At 32.8% G+C, this 21,850-nt stretch overlaps 2 protein-coding genes across 14 annotated transcripts; both read left to right on the top strand.

Moving 5' to 3' along the window:
• Positions 1 to 785: 785 nt before the first annotated feature.
• Positions 786 to 16,533, top strand: LOC127149456 (heat shock 70 kDa protein 16-like). Of its 13 annotated transcripts, none has more exons than XR_007821064.1 (8): positions 786 to 1,170; positions 5,569 to 5,781; positions 5,931 to 6,072; positions 6,147 to 6,248; positions 6,580 to 6,698; positions 6,809 to 6,932; positions 7,106 to 7,155; positions 15,634 to 16,533. XR_007821064.1 is itself a non-coding variant. In XM_051084962.1 (8 exons), the coding sequence occupies exons 1-5, from the start codon at positions 1,033 to 1,035 to the stop codon at positions 6,634 to 6,636; spliced, it is 606 nt and encodes a 201-aa protein (XP_050940919.1). In that variant the 5' UTR covers positions 786 to 1,032; the 3' UTR covers positions 6,637 to 6,698; positions 6,809 to 6,932; positions 7,106 to 7,155; positions 15,634 to 16,533. The 13 variants fall into 13 exon arrangements, 5 of the variants coding, with proteins under 5 accessions (XP_050940919.1, XP_050940920.1, XP_050940922.1 ...); XR_007821061.1 differs by having other exon boundaries at positions 14,592 to 16,533; XR_007821062.1 differs by lacking the exon at positions 15,634 to 16,533 and adding an exon at positions 14,191 to 14,554.
• Positions 16,534 to 19,044: 2,511 nt separating this feature from the next.
• On the top strand, positions 19,045 to 21,495 carry LOC127149457 (uncharacterized). The gene is made up of 2 exons (XM_051084967.1): positions 19,045 to 20,434; positions 20,513 to 21,495. Exons 1-2 carry the CDS (start codon positions 20,270 to 20,272, stop codon positions 20,660 to 20,662), a joined length of 315 nt encoding a protein of 104 aa, XP_050940924.1. The 5' UTR covers positions 19,045 to 20,269; the 3' UTR covers positions 20,663 to 21,495.
• The last annotated feature ends 355 nt before the right edge of the window (positions 21,496 to 21,850 follow it).

Genomic DNA, 21,850 nt, shown 5'->3' with positions numbered 1-21,850 from the left:
CTCTAACTTGTAAAAGAGCCAAAGAATGCAAGTATTTTGCGGCTCGACATATTTTCTTTCTTTACATTTTTGTATTTCTTTGATGTATTGTATGAATGCTTTTTACTTTATGGCCAAGAGGCTTACATTATGTATAAAATGCAGTCTTATCCACTTTCTGTCTTCCATTTATTTACTTTCCACTTTGTTGAAGTGTTTTATGTAGTTTAAGTTTAGGTTATGTATTTGGTAAGGATTCTTTATTTATAAGTCTCATCATGCTTAGCTTAGATTGACTCCATTGCTTGGCCAGTGTTTCTTACTAACTACTCTAAAGAGTAAGTAACAAAGATATAACCAAACACGTGCAGAACAAGTGTGGTGTTTAGGCACTGAGAGGTTGTTCACCTTAAATATAAAATGGTCAAGCAATCTGTATCGCATCAAGAACATGTTGCATAGCTTAGATCTCCTAAGATACTGATACTTTCCTTCATTCTTCTTAAACCAATTAAACATTATTCCAACAATTATTTAATTAGCCATAATTTCTACAAAATAACTCAATTAACACCCAAAATAATTTCAACATGATTCAAATTAAACTTAAGCTAATTAAATTTAAAATTAACTTACTTTGGAGCGTTACACTTATATTTTAATTGATTTAAGCAATTTATTTCTATTATTATTAGATTAAATATTGATTTAAGCAATTTATTTCTATTATAATTATTTTATATTTTTTTAAATGTGAAGGAATATATATTTTCAATTTCTTCTAAAAAAATAATTTTTTGCTTCTTTTAACTTTCCCAGATTTTTCCTATTACTCGATTTCTAAAGAAATCCCGAACTCCCCCTCACCCAATATTCTCCCTTCTTCTACGATTTTCTCCGATCTTTCCGTCTTCGTTCGTCCAATCTTTCCGTCTTCTTCCCCGATTTTCTCACGCTCCGATCTTCGTTCGTCCGCCGCTCGCTCGTTCCGTCTCACGCTCCACGCCTTATGATGTACCGATATATAATTTCCCCGAAATCGTCGCCCAACCAATGGAATGTGAAACAGAAGACTCTCTTCCCTCCCTAGATTCCCCCCCCCGACGAAAACTTCTCTCTCTTTCTCTCATACATTTTTCCATCTCCGGAGCTGTTTCCTGCCGCCGTTACCTTCTGACTGGCTGTCCTCAGGTGGGTTTTCATGTTTCTCATCTCATGTTTCTCTATTGATTAGATCGAGCGACCATTACGTGAATTCTTTTTATCCGCATTTAGCAAATTTGATTTTTCGTGGCACTCAATGCAATGCAACTTCATTTCCTGCATCTATTAGGCACTTAACGAATCCCCCCTTTTCTTTTTGATGAATTTTGTTGTGGTTTGCTAGGGCTGTATGTGTGAAAGAATAGCATTCTAATTAATGACCATGAATCTGATAGTTTAATCAAGGACATACGTTTGTTAATTACATTTAAATTTTTTGTTTGACCGCTATATTACAATTGTTTGTTAATACCAAATTACTTGAAATTAACAATTTGGAGATTATTTGATGGTAGCACTACTTTGGATCTGTACGACTGTTTATGTATGTTGTTTGATCCTAGAGTCAAGTGTGTTTCTTTTACCTGATCTATCGTTTCTCTTCTTTTTGAATATTGTGGTGAATATCTGCCTCCAGCTCTGTAAGTGAAAGACAGGGGATTCCCCCGTAACTCTAGTTTATAGGCCACTGGACGGACCAATCCTTTCAAGGATTTTATAAGGTCCGAAATACTTAGAAAAAAGATTCTCATTCCTCTTCCTCCTTAAAGACAGTTGATGGTGTGGTCTTATCTTCAAAAAGACAGGATCCCCAACTTCATATTCCACATGTCGCCTCTTTTGATCAGCATATTTTTTCATCTGATCTTGTGCAAGCCTTAAGTGTTCTCTTAGAGACAGTAGTACCATGTTTCTTTCTCTCAACTGTTCATCCAAGGTAGCATTAGATGTTACCTGATCACCATAATAAAGCAAAGATGGAGGTTTTCGCCCATAAACTACTTGAAAAGGCGTCATGCCTAAAGCCCTATGGAAAGTGGTATTATACCAATACTTGGCCCATGGTAACCACTTAATCCACTCCTTAGGCTTTTCACTGCAAAAGCATCGCAAATATACCTCAACTCCTCTATTCACCACTTCCATTTGACCGTTGGATTGAGGGTGATACGCAGAACTTCAATTCAATCTTGTTCCACAAAACATTTTCCTCCAAAAATTGCTAAGAAACACCTTATCTCTATCCGATACAATGGATGTGGGAAATCCATGAAGTCGAACTACCTCCTTGACAAACAATTCAGCTACTGATTTTGCAAAATATGGATGTTTTAATGACAGGAAATGGCCATATTTACTCAGTCGATCTACTACTACAAATTTAACCTCGAAACCAGTCGCCTTAGGTAGACCATCCACAAAGTCCATGGATATGTCACTCCAAACTTGTGTAGGAATCTCCAATGGCAGCAATAATCCTACTGGAGACGGGCACAGAGGCCTATTCTGTTGACATTACCAAGCATTCAGCACAGTATCTTTTTATAATAGATTTCATCAATGATTGGAAGGTAGCCGGAGCATTAGTTAGCCCAAAGGGCATTACTAGAAACTCATAATGGCCTTCATGTGTCCGGAAAGCAGTCTTTTCCACATCTTCATCTGCCATTCTGATCTAATGATAGCCAGTCTTCAGATCAATCTTAGTAAATAACGATGTTCCTCCCAATTCATCAAATAATTCTTCCACTACAGGGATTGAAAATTTATCTGGAACCGTGACATTGTTCAGGGCTCGGTAATCTACACAAAACCGGTCTTATGACTCTCGAGCCTAACATCTCCCCAACCAGTTTTTTCATTTCTTCCTTTTGATGGTATGCATAACGGTATGGCCTGACATTTACAGGGTTAGTACCCTTTTTAAGGTGTATATGATGTTCTATACTCTTTCTGGGCGGAAGTTTCTTTGGCCACTCAAAGACATCATTGTACTGATTCAACATAGGAGCAATTCTTTCCTCTGTTTCTTTAGATTCTGTTGTTTCTTCGGCAGTTAGTCCATTCAGTTCAATCAACTCAAGTGATCTACATTCAATCAAATAACCATGATCTTGATCCTCCCAAGTCTTCAACAAATTTTTCAGACTTACTCTTGCCTTAGTAAGGCTCGGATCACCTTTGGTACAAATTTGTTTTCCATGATCATAGAAGGTTAATATGAAATTCTTCCAGTCTACCATTGTCACCCCTAGCGAATAAAGCCATTGCATACCAAGGATGATGTCTACCCCTCCAAGTTCTAGCAGTAGAAAATCCTCTTTTACTTCCCACTCATTCAATTTTACCTCCAAAGACTCACATACTCCCTTTCCTTTGATAGCCGTGCCTGAACCAAGTATTACACCATAATGAGCAGTCTCTTTAATTGGTAATTGTAAAGACTTTACCAATTTTTCAGGCACAAAATTATGTGTGGCACCACAGTCAATCAAGATTACAACCTCCCGGATCATTCACACCAACCACAGAGTTGATCGATAATTCCACACAGGCTGTAGTGTTATTTTTCACCTCTACCATCCTCAATTCTATACTCTCAGCTTCAACTTCTTCAACAATTTCAAGTTCTTCATTGTTACTATTGATCACAAACATTCTGAGTTTCCTTTGCTCTTTCATTTTGCACTCATGATCAGCCGAATATTTCTCATTACACCTGAAACAGAGTCCTTTTTCTCTTCTTAATTGATATTCTACATCAGGTAATCGCTTAGAAGTTCCTTCCTTGCGCACTTCTCCTGTATTTGGACTCCTTAGTGTAATGGTTCTTATTGGAAACGAAGTGTTTCCTTTGTTATCGTTGATGGATTGATTAGTTGTAGACTTCGCATTTGCTGCAGCTTGCGGAGGATATTTCTTGCCAGCGAATCCATTCAAATTTGCTTCGCCTTTAATAATCTCTCTGTTTTTCACCAACTGAGCGATCAACGTCATTTCGGCTAAACCTTTCGGTCTACAAAAAGCCGCTTCTGCTTGTCTCCATGGTAATATTCAAGTACAAAAGTTTCTTCTACGACTCTTTCTGGTAAATCCGACAAAGGAGCTACCAGCTTATCGAACAAATTCCTATATTCTTCTACTGTAGTTTCCTGCTGGATTCTCAAGAATCGGCCACAAATGGACCCCTCTCTAGTAGATCTAAATCTTACTAGTAGTCTCTTTTTCAAATTGGACTAGCTCACAAATTTCTCCCTCTCCTCTTGCGAGCGATACCAATTAAATGTAGGTCCATCAAAACTAATCGTAGAAACTAACATTGTCTGAGAGTCATATAGCTTATGTATTTGAAAATACCTTTCCGCGTAGAAAAGCCTGGAATCGAGATCGTCGCCGGTGAAGACCGACATTTCTACTTTCTTGAACTTACTTCGATCTCCTGAAATTTTGTCTGTATCGGCCTTTCTCTCTGTGCTGGTTTCTCTGATTTCTCGACTAGAAGTTGCTTCATTCTCTTTCGCATTTGCTTCCATGTACGACAATATGGCCTACTGTTGCTTCTTCAATTCCATACTCTTTGTAAGTTCGATCAACGTTGCTTCGATTACCGACATCTTACTCAACTCCTTAATTCCATCTTCTCTTCGATTCTTGTCTACACCATCGTCACTTCTCCTTTTCGGATCGATCTTTCTCTGATACCAATATGGTAGATACTGAACTATTCGAAAATAATTTCTGAATTGTATTGATAGAATGAAATCGATTACAATATAGATTGAATTGAGTGAAACTCAATTCAATTACAAGAAATCTCTTGTCTTCTCCTCTCAGGAAGAACAAGCCCACTAAACTCTCAAAACTTCACGAGAAACATTTCCTGCCCAAACACTCTATTTATACTAGCTAACACCGACCTCCCTCTAACATAACAGACTTCTAACAAACTTACTATTAAAAGTCTTTTATTACAATATTGCCACTCCCACCACACCTTATTTCTTCTGCTATACTGGAATACTGGAATATTATTGGAGGTCTATCAAATACTCAAGTCTCTATTGTATCGTTTGATACCCAGATTTCTCAAATACACTTCCCTTGGGGTTTTATAACTTGCATTAGCTAGGCATTTAATGGGGAGTTAAGAAAAGATTATATTCCTAGCATGAACTTGAATCTTTAATGCCAATGACTGGATCTGGATAAAACACAAAACTCTCATGGTTCTGCTTGTTTTCCTTTTCTTCTTCTAGCTTCTTTTTGGTTCTTGGGTGTAATGTACTTGGACAAAGCAGGGTTCTTGGATCCTACTCCTTTTACCAACATTGACCTTAATAAATTTGTTGACCCGAAGAGAAACCGTTCGATTATTTTTCTTTAGAAATGGGTGCAATGTGATATTTCATGTTATTGTATAACATGATTTAGGCGATTTTGCAACTTGTAATTATGTGTTTTCTTCATCTACTTAATTGACATGTTCCTTCTTCTGGGCTTGTTAGTTGCATGGATGCTAAATGGTATATGGTTGATGGAACACAGGTGCAAGATTCATTTCCATTCTCAATTGGCTTCTCATCAGATGCAGGCCTAATTTGCTTAGGAATAAATAACGTACTAATTCCCAAAGGCCAGCACATTCCAAGTACTAAAATTCTATCATTCCAGCGCAATAGTTTATTCCACTTGGAAGCAGTCTATAGTAACCCGGATGAACTACCTCCTGGCATGTCTTCAAAAATTGGTTGCTTTACAGTATGTTCACTTTTAATCTTTTTTATTTATTATTGTTATCATTGAAGTAGTTCTTGTCGAGTCGGAAGGCTTTTCAACTGCTGCAGTGTTCAGAAACTACTCGAGAGAGTGTGTTAACCTGTTTCTGTTTCTTTTTTAATTTTTCTTAGGTTGGATTGGAATTGATTGTTAAATGTTAAGTCATTTGAGATGTAGATTTTTCCTTTCCAAGGCTCAAACAACTCGAATTCAAGGGTTAAAGTCAGAGTTCAATTAAATATGAATGGCATCACTACTGTTGAATCAGCTACAGTAAGTAATATTTCCGTCAGACTTCCCACTGTTTACTAGAAATTTCTAAGTATTTATATGAACTATGAATTTAGATTATAGAGGATACTATAGATCAACAAATTCCTAGGAGAGATGCTACTCACTCGAACACAGAGAAGATGGAGACCGAGTTTGTTGATTCTTCCCATTCAGAGGTATTGAAGAGATTCCTTTCAGTACTCAAAAAGCTTTATATGCATCAGAAATATGGATTTGCTGTTGATTCTATATTTTGGAAATGCCAGCTTTATATGCATCAGAAATATGGATTTGCTGTTGATTCTATATTTTGGAAATGCCTATACTCTCTCTCCCCCCTCCCTCCCTACCTCTCTCTCTCGGGAGACATGCCAATACTATCTTAGATCATATTATGTTTCTTATCTTCCAACTTTTCTTTCCCTGGAAATTTGTCTCTCATCTCTTTCAGTGTACTTCACAAAAAATTGGTGTCTTTAAATAAATTGATTTATTGCATTTGTCCAGTCTAATGTTTCAAGAAAAGCTAGGGGCACAAGGAGGATTGACATACCAGTTATATGATACAATGTTGTTATTTCAATTGCTACCACGCACCAACTTTTAGATCAAATGAGACAGAGAAGGTTATTTCTATTTTTGTTGTATGATACAATGTTGTATAACATTTTCTGAACCAGAAGTTTTCCATTTCAATCTCTTCTCTTTGCTTATTCTATTCTTCCACTTTTCTTAGTTGGTGGATCCTATAATTAACCGATACGAAAGAAGCTAGAGCACAAACTAAAGCACGTCAGTTAAAGCGTATTTCTGACTATAGAGACTTTGGGGATTCAATTTCACGTCAAGTTCGAGCATTGGTAAATGACTAATAACCTTTTGTATTACATTCTTTGAAGATTTTCCGTGATGTTTTTGTTTTAACGTTTTTGATTCGATACTAGACTTGGAAATTAGTCCTCAATCAACTAATTAGTCCTTATTTCTGTATGTCACTACTTTAAGTAGGTAACAGTTTGATATTCTTTTGTAGGTCGTTCAAACTTATCGAAGAAGAAAATACCAATCTGGAAGGTCGTGAAGGTATGAGAATATCTCTGTTAGTATAATCATTATTTTTAAATGATTCTTTTTTTTGGGGGGGGGGGGGGGATGAGGAGGATGTACCTCAAAGTTGGTTATCTTTCCGGTACTAAATTTCTTTCTATCCTCACAGGTCTACCTCATTGATTTACGAAAAATAGACGCAAACTACAAGTATATCAAAACAGACTAATGCTTAAACTACAATCAAACTAAACTAAAGAAAACAAAAGCATTTACTATTCAAAGCATTCGAATTAGCTAAAAGATCAAATAAGGCACGAGTGAAAAAAAATTAATTACCAACATTGATCTCAATCGAAAACCAACATGCATCACATTCTGAAGATATTGTGCTTCACATAACACTCCAAATAGCTATCCCAGAAAAGAAACATAATATTATAAAGCCTTCAAAACAAGCTCTTTTGGCAACTGTTTGAAGGCACATATATTAGGAAACTTTCTTAACTACCAGTTCCATTTCAAATTATAGAAAGGTGGTAGTCTCATATAAATATCCCACTTCCTTTTAAATCACCCATTAAAAAGTTTAATCATTAAAAAGTTTGTTTATGGTTGAACAAGAAAAACCATGAGGGTTAAATTAAAACAACCGAATATAATTAAAAAGGCAACCTACAAATTCATTCACATAAATGTGGCCAAAATAAGAAAGAGGATTTGGGTCATACCACTCCTACAAATATTGAGAAGGCATAAATGTAACCAATTCTACGTGGATCTCCACGTCGCATGCACTGCACATATGCAAATTTAAAAAAAAAAAAAAATTTAGAAAAGATACTGACCATCTCCACTAGGTGGACACCCCCTTAGCACCTTCATCATTCACACTTCATTAATATATGAGACGAAAACAAGAGAAGTAAGGAAGAGGACCAACAACAACAACAGTTGGAGGGCTAGAGGTAAGACCAAGCAATACAAGAAACTAAAAAGCATTAAGATTGAGAGCAATAGAAGTAGCACTATAATTTGAAAATAGCGATGATCTACTGGCCTAAAAACCCGAAAGAGCGTAAATATCCACCCAAAGATTGATTGTAGAGCTGTCCTTTTCATTGAAAATACAATTGTTTCTCTCCAACCAAATATCCCATAGCACAGTCGAGATGGTATTGAATTTGATGATACCCTTTTTGTTTTTTTGATTCATATCGCACATTCAGAGCACATAGTGGAGACACTGTGGTGCTGCACTTTGCATAATAGGAGACTTTCAACCTTTGCCCAAAACACTTGTGGAATACGACAGCTAATGAAAATATGGTCAAGGTCGTCGGAGCTGTTTTGGCATAGGATACACTAGTTTGGATTCTGATGAAGACTTGAGATTTTTCTTTGAAGAACCTCAACAGTGTTTAAGCATTTGTGAATAAGAGATCAAATGAAAAATCTACATTTTTGGGACCTTTTGATTTTCAGAGCTGGTTGAAAATGCCATTGCTATAATTTGAAAGAGGGTCTTGATCAATGTTGATAATATATCTTTTAATAGAAGCAATAGAGAAGCTGCCATTTGAGTTTAATTTCCAGATGGGAGTATCTTTGCCTCTCTCTTCATTTGGGCGAGTGAATGCTTAATTTCCTCCCATTGTTGAGGTTCAATGCTGCCCAAGGGTCTCCTAAGAAGAAAATCCCAATCAAAGGAAACAGAGTTCCAAGCATCTTTTATTGAGCCATCCAGAATAGTGGAGAGAGCAAATAATCTTGGATATTTCAAAGATAAAAGGGCCATCGATATTCCAGTTGCCTTTCCAAAAAGTGGGACTTCCCCATTGTTAACTTGCCATTTAATATGAGAATTGAACTAATCAATATCTTTTACAATATTCCTCCAAGAGTTTCAAAGAACTATGTTTTGCAATCGTAAGAATTTCATGAATAGCAGATTGTGTATATTTTGCAAGCATAACTCTTTTCCAGAGGGGGACTATTTTTAGAATCTCCGTAGCCATTTACAGAGAAAGAAATTTGTGTCCACCAGTTTATGAATACCTAAACCTCCATTTTCTTTTGGAGTAGTAATTTTTGACCATCTCAGGAGATGCGTGAGCTTGTCCTCGCTACGATTTTTCCAAAGAAAATTAAGCCACAATTTCTCAATTGATATACAAATGTCAATGGGGGCTTTGAAAACAGACAACTTATATGTAGGAAGGCTGATTAGAGTTGAGTGAAAAAGAGTTCAACTTCCCTCCCTTGGAAAGATAAGAGTATTTCCAACTATTCAACTTTTTGTGGATTTTCTCAGTAATATTATCCTAGAAATGAGCAGAGGATGATTTGCCACCCAATGGAACACCAAGATAATTGATGGACAGGTACTTTTTTTGGATCCCCCAACTATTTGCTATCTCATCAACTCTATTAGAATCCACATTTATAGGTGATAAGGATGATTTTGAAAGATTAATATTGAGCCCCGAAGCTTCTTCAATGAGGAAAATAGCATTCTTAAGGTTGGATATATAATCTTCATTATCTTCCACAAATATGAGGATATCATCAGCAAATAAAATATGTGTGAGATTACATCCATCATTGATGAAAACACCCTTGATTTTATCCTGCCTTTGCAAGTGTAATAAAATTCTACTAAAATAATCCATGACAAGGACATATAAATGAGGAAAGAGGTCACCTTGACGAATAGTACTTTTTGAAGGTTTGATTCTCCCTCTAGGTCTTCCATTAATAAGGACATAGTAGTGCACATTGCTAAGACATGACTGCATCTAAGATCTCCACTGATTGGAACAATTTTTCTTCAATAGAAAGTAGTCGATGAAACCCCATTGAATTTTGTTAAAATCCTTTTCAATATCAAGCTTTATAACATAACCTTTCACGTTTTTCATTTTCCAATAATCAATGGCATCATGTGCAATGAGAATAGCATCCGTGTTTGTCTTTCTTGATGAAAGCTATTTGATAACCAGAGATGGAATGAGGGAGAGTTTCTTCTAGTCTGTTTGCCATAATTTTTAGCCATAAGCTTATAGAGAGCAACAGTGAGGCTAATAGGCTAATAGGTAATTCCCACGTTTGCAACATTTATTTTTTTGAGCAATATAAGTCTCATTAACACCACCAATTGATAATCCGTAAATAGTTAGAGATAGGAGACCATTTCAAGTTGTTAATCAGCCAAGCCACCTATTTGTTTTCAGAGTAGATATTAGAGAAACGATTAACAGACACTTTCTCAATGGAATTGTTTGTGTTACAAATTTCACCGAAATTATTATGTATGCTAGAAATGGAGCTTCTTCTTTTCCTAGCATTACGTATTTTATGAAAAAAGGGCGTATTCTCATCACCATCAACAAGCCATAAGATTTTGCATCTTTGGGCCCAGATCTGAGCTTCTTTGTGGAATTGATTACTAAGATTAGATTTGAGAGCAAGCCGACGAGAGCTATTCACATCCTTTTAGTTATTTTCCTTTTCAAGCTTATCAATATCATCAATTTCTTTGATCCATTTCTTCTTTTCAGCCTCAGAGTTGGAGTTCTTGTTTTAAGCCCAATTTCGAATTTGAGTGTTGAGCTGCTTGAATCTTAGGAACATAATTGACAACATGTTTTTTGGAGTAATATTAAAATATTAAAAATGGTTTTTGTCAATTTCAAAAATGTTTTTAATAATTCAAAATCAATTTAAATGGTATGAAAGATGCATTCATTCAAAAGTGAAAATAAACCTACCTATTGAGATGTTAATTACAAAAGAGAAAAAAAAAAAAAAAACAAAAACAAAAATGGGAATTAACCAACCTCTAGAAGTTTATTCAAAATGACAGGTCCCACAAATTGAGAATCTACAAGTCCCAACTTATTAGTCAAATAGGAGTAGTAATATAATAAAATATATTAATAACGCTAAATATAAAGCAAAAAATTTCTTAAGTATTTGCCATTCCCAATTTTTTTTTTCTAAATGTTCTATTTATTTATATGTTGAGGGATAAGATTGTGTATTACCTTCCAAAGAATGAACGTTAACCATAAAGACATAAAGAATGAGGTACAAATTAAAACTAGTTGTATTTTGTAGTATATATATGCTAAATAAAACTATAGAAAACATTCAATAATTCATTTAAGATACACACAATTCACTTCCAGCTGCTAAAATTTCAAAGAAGTTTCATTATGATAACATGACCCTATCAATTAGCTAGATTAAATTTGGAGGATAATTTCATTGCTAAATTTATCATACCCCAAAGAATGAATGTTACAATGGTCTAATCTAAATTCACTATTTTTTCATAAATAGCCTAATGTGCTAAGATTTTTAAAAAATGTCGTGCTCAATTGTCTCATAAACCCATAATAATTATGATGGTTTAAAAAAATGAAAAATATATTTTTGAGAAAAATATAGAATCACATCTAAAATAAATATTTTTTTATCAACAATTTATTTTCAAATGGACGACCAAGCTTGAGGGTTTACATATACTGAATATAGCACAATCTATATTGAAGAAAAGTTATAAGATTGGAAATTATGGAATTAAAAAAAGTTTCAAGATGGGAAATTATGTAATTAAAAAAATTTATAGCGAATATAACAGTATATATTGAAAAAAAGTTACAAGGTAAGAAACTATATAATTAAAAAAGTTATCACGAATACACCACATAACATCTTACTAAAAAGTAGTTAAATATACTATAAAAAGCTAATTACATACAAAAATATTGAAAAAAATAATATATACTTAAAAAACTCATTGCATATAATGATACATTACTGTGTATATAATACAGTATATATCGAAACAAATACATTATAGTAAAGAGTTAGAATTTTGAAAATTAATTAGGGTAGATGTAGTATATGATAATGAGATATATATGAAAATCAGCATAGTGAAGGCTATACCTCTAAATCTTTCCTAATTAATAATTGAGAATCCAAGTTTATAAGCAACCTCTACTTTAATAATTGAGAATCGAAGTTTATAAGCAACCGCTACTTAAAAGCCTATTATTCCTTCAATTCTATATGCTACTGCATTCCTCTTTCATTCCTAATGTTCAGATTCTTGACTAAAATCCTTGATTTTGAGGGAGATTTTGTGTTAATTAAGTTGTTGATGTAATCAAATTTCACCGTAACTCATCATCTAAAATTTTGGGTCACAATTTGTAATTTAACATAGTATCAAAACTACATTTGTTAGTAGTTGGACAAGACCGGTAAAAAAGAACCCGAGGGTTAAATTGAAGACTTCCCAAGTGCGTCAAGTTGTGTTCAAAGATAAAGTGGGTTGAAGTCATGAACTACGACCAATATGACCATTCTATTGTTGAGTACTCGTGAGCCTAAACTCGAGGTTATTATTACAAAACAAACATATTCCTAAAATAATTGCACGTTTCTTTTAAATTAAGAGAAGAAGAAAAAGATGCCATAAAAAAGACTAGAAAAAGTATAAGTAATATATAAGAAACTAAAAGCTTCTTCGAACGAAAACTAAAGCTGCTGTTGTTGTTGTTGAGTGGGAGAGGTAAACAAACACATCGATTGAATGATGTTTCAGTTGGTCCCATATATCCAATTTCCATACATCATTCTTTGTCAACGGTCTTTTGTATCCTATCTTCATTATGTGATTCATCCATGCGAAAGTCATTTTTAGTAAATTAATGGGAGCCACAATTAAAGGAACAAACATTAAATTCATTACTTTTGATTAGGGAGATAAGCGGACGCAAACTGCTAATCACATGATCTGCCATAGGATAAGTGTTTGGGTTACCAATTTTAAGTGGGTCGATATATATCACTCACTCTATATTTGGGCTCCAATTATATATATTTTTTTTGGTATTTTCAACTATTATAACCTACAATTAAATGTAGTTTTACCAATTCAAATTTCGGTTACAATGTTTATTCTTTCCTACTAGTCCTCTATTTATCTCTTTCTTACATAGTTTTACTATTTTCTGCCCACACAATAAAATAGCCTACACTCGAAACATGGACTATATTATAACTCACAAGCTACAATATTTATTAGTTATAACAACCAACTCAATGCCCCAAATACCTCCTTAATCTATTTTTTTTCATTTATTAAACTCACCGTGTTTGTATACATCGGTTATTTCAATACAATGCATATTTGTTCCATATTCAAAATTCCATTTTTATTTCTTTTATTTTTGTTATTATATCTTTATAAATTTATTGTTTTCAAAGGTACAATTCGAGCTGCATTATTTTTCTAGTTTTTAGTCTTTGTAAATATGTGCATATTAGTTTGTTAATATATATATATATATATTGTATGTACTACAATCTTTATCTGTTGTCTTCATGTCTTGGTGGAAAAAAAAAAGAAAAGAAAAAACATAAAATATCGATCTTTATCGTTAAAGGTAATAATATCACAGGATGTTGTGAAATTGATACTGACTTGAATATAAGTTTGCTTGTCGCTCAGGACATAGATGTTCTCCTTGGACAAGTTCTTCATTTTCTCAAGTATCCACGAATTCATAAGTAATCACATCTGTACCTCCATTATAGAGAACATCCAAACTAGAAAAATATGCAAGTAAGAGAACACCAAATAAAGTCTGCATACGGTTAATAAAATCCCTTGTAAGAGCTAGCTAACAATGTGGTGGAACAAGATAAAATCTAACAATATAACAATTGAGGTGGAACAAGATAAAATCTAACAATATAACAATATGTACTCTAAAAGCCACATGTCACATTTGTATGTGGGGTTGCCTGATCGGCTGTACCACACTCAACCTCTTTCTTTCTTTCCTAAATTTGAGTAATATAAGACAAACATGCTTGGTAGAAGACTTCAATGATGTACAAACATAGAATATATCTGAAAAAGACAAACACACCAATGGTCAGTTCTTATTGAGTCTTTGAATATGAAACTTATTTCACATCTGTCTAATACATATAACACTCGGTTCAATTTCTAATTAATATAGTTATTTTATTTTATTTTCTTTTAATTAGGATGCCATCAAAATTTAAAGAGGTGGAATGCGTAACTAATAAAAGTGAAACCAAATTTGAAGCTTTTGGTGGCCATTTGTTTTCTTTTCCTCTCTTTAATTATCTCTTCATTCTTGACAGTGGCCAATGATACATTACTTATTGCCTTTTTGAGTTATGATTTCAATTTTGATTATGTTCAATTGCTTGAGAATTCTGGATTTCACATCAAGACTTGGCTATTACATCTTCAAAATTGAAATTGTGCATAAAGAATGAAGTTTGTTATGAACTTATACTCAAGTTGTGAACTCCAATCATAAAAATGAAAAACAAAAATTATATGGATATAGATTCACACCCAAATTCATTACAAGCTACTGCCTTTTTATATGGTAGTTGTTTTATCTTCTATGACAGAGGATTGGCTAGGCAACCTAAGTGGGGTCACTTGAGAGATGTTCATAAAGCTATAAAGATGTGCGAAAAAGCATTAGTGAGTACAAATCCTGTAGTTACTTCTCTTGGTCAAAATTAGGAGGTTAGTTCTTCCAATCAAACACTTTCAAACAAGAAATACTTCTCATTGATATAATAATAAAAACGATACAAACTTTAAAAGGGACAGAAGGACAAAAATACAAACAAACCAAATACAACCATAGATCATATTAGCTAGGATGGACACACCTTTGAAAACAAACAGACGTCAAACAATAATTATTTGGAGTCAAGATAGGTTAGGCCACTGATCACAGTTGTGATGACTTTATACAAAGAAAGCCAAATCATATGGAGGAAGAAAATGGCATATTGTAGCTCCACCCGGTTTCACCTTCAGATATTTGAAAGCAAAATGTTTTGGATCCCAACCGGAGGTGTCGTTATGGCAAACTGCCAAAACATTGGCCCTCTTTCCATCCTTATCAATAAAACCAACCTCATAGACTCGCGTTCCCCGATTTGAATGGCAATAAAACACGGCATATGGGTATGTTTCCTTATGGCAAAGAAGGTTGTTTACCTTCGACTTCTCCACCACCGTTGAAACTTGTGAATACGTTGGGTTCATTCCGTCCTCCACTGTAGCTGACATTACCTTAACTTCCTTCCCCATCTTCATGATCACCACATCCACCATGCTCTCTAATGACGTTGCACAATACCTTTCTTCCCCCTTGATAGGAGGAACTTCACAATCCATAATTGTGTTTTCTATCAATTTTGCTTCGTCGGTATTGGGTTTTATTGAGAATCTGGCAAGGATGTCTAATAGTTTGTTCGAAGAAAAGGGATATTTGTTTGCAGCCACTCGCACCAAGAAAGGGGAATTTTTTGATGAAATATTTAGAAAATACAAGTTATATGTTGAACCAATAGATAACATATTGTCTAAGAAGAAGATGCTTGAAACATTACTGTTTTGTGAATGAGGATGATCGACATACGCATATTTTTGACCAGCATTTTCCTCAATATAAAGAGATGGGCTTCCGTTGTGACTCTTCGGGGAGAAAAAGAAATCTGCAAGGCATGGTTACCCATCAAATCAATATTACTTATTAAAACATTTTTTTTTAGAAAAAAATGCACCTGGTTGAAGAAGAGCAAGAATTGCTTTTGGCAGTGGAGTGGTAGGAAGCATAGACTCCCAATATAATTTTGGAGAGATAGTAGTGAGGGCCAAACTATGCCCAATACCAATAATAGTGATCTGTAGTTCAAAAAAAAAAAAAAAAACAACAGTGAGATTGAGGTTATAATGAAACGAAGAAGAAGAAAATTATTGTGTATTGTTGATTACCAATAGAAACAGGATGTTGAAAGACTCCATTGCTTGAATGATGATGGAAATTGCTTGGATGATAACGAAAACACTTGAGAATGAGATTGTTTGAAAGTGGTGAAAGATAAGAGTGAGATTGTTTGAAAGTGATGAAAGATAAGAGTAAGGATGATCATATTTATAGTAGCCAAGAGAGAGAAAGGTAAAGATGCCTTACCAAGTGAATCCATCAATATGTTTGATCATTTCTACCATTTATTAGTTAGTGTAAGTTTTATCTTTTTATAAAAATTAACACAAAATGTTTATATATTTGCAATTTATATAAAAATGGGTACATAATCAAATGTTGTTTGTACTACTTATGAACCAAAAAAGATCTAAATCGAAGCATATTTTTCGTTTTTCTTGTCAAAATTATATTATTATAGGACAGTACATACATTTATTTTATGCATGTAGGTATGTAGGTAGGTAAGTAGGTACGTATGTACGTGCATATGTATGTGAATATTACATGAATTGAGTGTACAATTGAGTTTACAATAGAAATATGTCTTACCAAATAAATGGATGAATCAATCTTCTTTTTTTCTTTTTATAAATATTAGAAACAATAGATTTATATATTTGCAATATTTCGTAAAAATATGTATAAAGAAAGATTCAAATCGAATTTTCCTTTTTGTTTTGAACGTTAATATTATTATAGAGCAATATTTACAAATTTTATAATTTTAAAATGTTGCTTTATTTATATTTTTTATTTAAATTTTGTTTAAATATTTAAATATTTTAGCCGCTAGAATTTAAATAGTTTTTCAGTATCAAATTAGTAGTAATCCTTATCACCTTTATTTATACCCTTAATTTACTAGGGTGTTGAGAGAGTTATTATAGTTCACTCAACTCTTTTCAACCTAAAGCCATAACACCCTTAATTTTAATTATATAAAAAAAAACAAAATTCAAATGGCTACGGACTAAAATCTAAATAAATAAAATAAAGGATAATAAGAGATATAACAATGTTTTTAGGGGTTATTTTGAAAAAATGGTAAAACCATTTAGTATTTTTTGCAATATGCACGTGTGACGTGCATGTTATTTTGTAAAATACCAAAATACCTACATTTGATGACTGTAATTATTTCAATACTTGCGTTCTTATTAGAGTGTCTCAAATGTAATTAATTTGTGTAATTAATTTTGACGTGTAGAGGTATAGCAACCAACCTTTCTAATATATGTTTTAGGAATTTAACAACTTTATTTAATTATTTTAATTCTAAAATAACCATATTATTATATTTTTTGGTTGAATCTCTAACTTTTTTTTATTATTTCAATACGATGTTATGTCCAATCGTAAACTTTTTCATATATTTCGAGATTTAATAGCTGTTTTTAATATTTAAAACAATTTTAGTAGTAGTTTTGAATTTTGGAATCTTAGACACAAATTACAATTTCTGAAAGTTGTTTTTAGGTTTAAAATATTAGAAATCTATTAATTACATATATGAAATCTTTTTCATACATTTTGCATTTTTTGTAAGTGTCAGAGTGTTGAACAATATGCTAGCAAAACTTCGGTGTCTTGCACAATCATTCTAGGTGTAAGAGATTCATCTTTTATTTTATTTTGTATGCACACTTTCTTTTATCACACTTCTCTAAACTACCATACTCTTTAATTATTACTTTTGGAATGCAATCACAAAAGTCATTTATTACTAAATATGTGGTTACAAAAATTAATTATTACTAAATTTGTGGTTACAAAAATTAATTATTACCAAATTTGTGGTTACAAAAATTAATTATTACCAAATTTGTCATTACATAAATCAATGATTATTAAGTTTGTTTATATATTCAGAATGGCCATCCCAAATCCAAGTTTACTAAAATAATTTAATTAAAAGAAATAATGTTAATCCCAAAAATGTAATGAAGGAAATAAAGCTCATCCAAAATCCGCTTTACAGTTGCAACTGTGTTGAAATTTAATATAGTATAATAAATTGGAGTGTGTTCTACCAAATTAATGGGCCAATCTTTTCTTTTTTCCTTTTTATAAAAATTAAAAACAAAAATTTATATATTTGCAATATTTCATAAAAATGGGTACATTATAAAATCAAATGTTGTTTGTATTACTTCTTACAACATATAAGAAAGATCCAAATCAAATTTTCTTTTATAGGCAATTTATATGGTCACTAAGAGACCATCATGTTTACTTGACAGATGGTACGAGTGTTGGATAATAAATAGATTGACGTGTGGTTATGGTCATCTTTTTATATTAATAGTATTTGTAATATAATTAAGGTTTTTTAAAATATATATAATAATTAAAATTTAAAAATTTCATTTTTTTTAAATTAAAGAATTACATAAATTAATTATTGCCAAATTTGTCATTACATAAATCAATTATTACTAAATTTGTTTATATATTCAGAACCTATAATATGGCCATCCCAAATCCAAGTTTACTAAAAATAATTTAACTAAAGAAATAATGTTCATCCCAAAAATTTAGTGAAGGAAATAATGCTCATCCCAAAAATTTAATCAAGCAAACAAAGCTCATCCGAAATTCGCTTTACAGTTGCAACTGTATTGAAATTTAATTTAGTATAATAAATTGAAATGTGTCCTACCAAATTAATGTGCCAATCAGTTTTTTTTTATAAAAATTAAAAACAAATAATTTATTATATTACAATATTTCATAAAAATGGGTACATAATCAAATGTTGTTTGTATTACTTGTTACATATAAGAAAGATCCAAATCAATTTTTCTTGTTTTCTTTTCAACATTAATATTATCGTAGAAGCAATATTTACAAATTTTACAATTTTACAACCCCACCAAATAAAATAATATACTGGAAATAAAATATTGAAAATAAAATATAGAAAATAATATAAAATAATGTATTGGAAATAATATAAAATAATATATTGAAAATTATATAAAATAATATAAAAAATAAATTGGAAATAATATAAAATAATATATTGGAAATAAAATAGGCGTCTTTTCAAAAATATAAAAAAGTGGCAAAGTATTTACACTGTATAGAATAATTCCGAAAATATAAAAAGCCCAAAGGCCCAACATGTAAAATACCAAAAATACCTCGTCAACAATGTGCTTTTGACTATTTGTTACACGATCGTTTAAATAATTGGGTTACACGATCGTTTAGATTCGTTTAGATTTGGTTACACAATCGTTTACATTTGACTACCCTAAATCTAAACCAATTTTATTTAAAATTTGATATACGATCGTTTAGATTTGGCTATACGATTCTTAGATTTGGTAACACAATCGTTTAGATTTTGCTACACGATCGTTTATATTTGGAAAAAAATACACCGTTATAATTTATCACAGTCTCAAAAGGGAAAGGAAATGGAGGAAAAAAGTTAAAAGACTAATTTGACATAATAGTTTCCTTAGCTTTTTTTTCCAACCCTTCCAATTGATCTCAATCTAACATACCCTCTCAAAAAGAAATTCTCCTTTGTTTTTATATGTTTTTATAGGACAGAGAGAGCAGTACCATGTTTTAAGAGTGGAGGAGGTGGAAGAGTCTGAAGAGGCAGAGGAAAAAAATCTTAGGAGAGAAAATTCGGTGAGTTGAGGGAAAATAAGTACGAAGGAGATGTGATATTCATTTTTTTGTTTTAAAAAAACAAATGGTTAAATTCAAATTCAAATCCACTTTCAAAATAAAGTAGATAAATAAAATAAAAAAGCAAATAAATAAATAATAAATAAATGACAAAATATTATATCTACGACCTCTAACCTTTAGAAGATTACCCTTCCATTAGATCAAAAAAATTGCTGGAGTTTATTCTTACAACGCAAAATTTATATCAAGAAAAATTAAATAATGACGCAAAAACCGTGTCATAAAAAATTTCGCATTTGTCATTTTTAACGACACATTTACTTTCACCCCACCCTTTTTTTATTTTTAACGACACAATATTTTGATTACTAGTGTCGTTAAAACCCAAATTTGTACTAGTGATATTATATCACTGGAGAATATGTACGAGGCGTAACACTTTATCTGAGTTATACTTGTCCGTCCATTCGTTAGAGCCTTGCAAGCATGTGACACAAAAATTTATAGGCTGGTGGGCCTCGAGGCACGATACCTATTTTGAGGATAACAGACACCATTTGGTGAGTAGTGTCATTCCTCCCCTTTCACAACCCAAACTGTCTAAGAACCGAGGGAGCAACTTGAATGATAAAGAAATTTACTTGGTTGAGGCGATGGATGCTGCTCTCGAGGAGGAGATAAAGGAGCATAAAGATGAGAGTGAAAGCATCAAAAGTGATCGTCATTGGAAGAGACCTTTGAAGAAAGCGAAGGTATCAAGTGATGATCTCGACGGAAGGGTTTCAAGTGCTTTGGGAGTCCCTGATGTTCCACCACTGGTTTGCACATTTTCCTTTCTTAAATTTTTTTTTGTTCATCTTCTTCACAAATGACTTATTAATTGTTTACTTCTGCAGTCACCTTTGAACCATCATCTTGAAGGCCTTATAGAGCAGTTGATTCGACCATTGAGAAAGTTGGTACCTCGAAGACTCCTGCCTCTAAACCAGCCAAACAGTCCTTACGTCCATCTACTCTTCTCGAGGAGATTCGTCGAGGCAAGATGATAGTGGTAGGAAAAGACATTGGGAGTCCTTCATCCAAAGGAGATGCCTGTCCTAAAGCACCCTTACAGAAGGTCAGCTCGACACCTGCTCCCCTTAAGTTTTCTGAATCGTTTTTAGACACTTCTAATAGACAGACTACGAGAAACCCTAAACCTTCTCAGTGAGTTGATGAAAATATTGTTTCAAACTTCTTCAAGAAAACAGCCTTATATATGTTGGAGGATATTCAATATAAGATCATGTGAACTTCTTTTGAATATATCCCAAGACTTAGGCTAGAAATAGTAACGGTTCTCTCGGAGATTGAAAAGATCCATGCAGATGGCTTGATTCCTCTTGAAGAGTATTTAAATAGCTATCTTAAGAGGGACAATTTCAACGATGTGTAATTTTCATATTTTGCACAGTTGTTGTCAACAGATAAAGCTCGTCAATTAGACGAGAGGACATCTGCCATCAAGGAAGCTTTAACTTTGATGGAACAAGTACGAGGGGATGCCAAAGTTATTCAAGAAAGAGCCACGCAGTTATCTTTAGAAAAGAAGGAACTGAAAAGAAGACTTTAGAGGATAAATGTTGAGTCTGAACAACTGTCGATCTTATCTTGTGAGAAAGAAGAGGCCATAAACCAGCAAGAACTAGAAGTTGCCAAGCTCCAAGATGAAGTTAACACCCTTGAAAGCACCCTGTTATTACTGAAGAAGTGATTGAGGCACTGGCTACGGTTCCCAGGAGCATGGAAGCTTTGATTTATGCCTCATTTGCCCCATTTTCTTTTGTTGCAATCCTTGTAAATGTATAAAAAAAAATTTGTTGAATGATAATGCAAAAGATTTTTTTTATTCTAGTGTGGCTACATTTATATTTATTTTGCAATTTATATATGAGATGACAATGAAACATGATTGTTTTTTTTTTTTTTTTTACGTGTGACTGAACTTAAAGTGAACCTTAAGCTGCCTACTTACCCTTTTTATAACATAGGGATCAAGTCATAACGTAATTCAATTGATTTGTTTTTTTTACTAGACAATAACGTTAAGCATAAAATTTCTTGAGGAACTTGTCGTTGATTGGGCCAATTTTTAATCCACCTTGATCAACAATCTTGTATGCGCCATTTGTGTAAACTTTTTTGACAATGTAAGGTCCATCTCATTTAGGTGTGAACTTATTTCATGTATGCCT

The sequence above is a fragment of the Cucumis melo genome, chromosome 5, assembly GCF_025177605.1.
Source record: "Cucumis melo cultivar AY chromosome 5, USDA_Cmelo_AY_1.0, whole genome shotgun sequence".
Classification (NCBI taxonomy): domain Eukaryota; kingdom Viridiplantae; phylum Streptophyta; class Magnoliopsida; order Cucurbitales; family Cucurbitaceae; genus Cucumis; species Cucumis melo.
The sequence above is the reverse complement of the archived record's forward strand: the minus strand, read 5'-3'. Positions and strand labels throughout refer to the sequence as shown.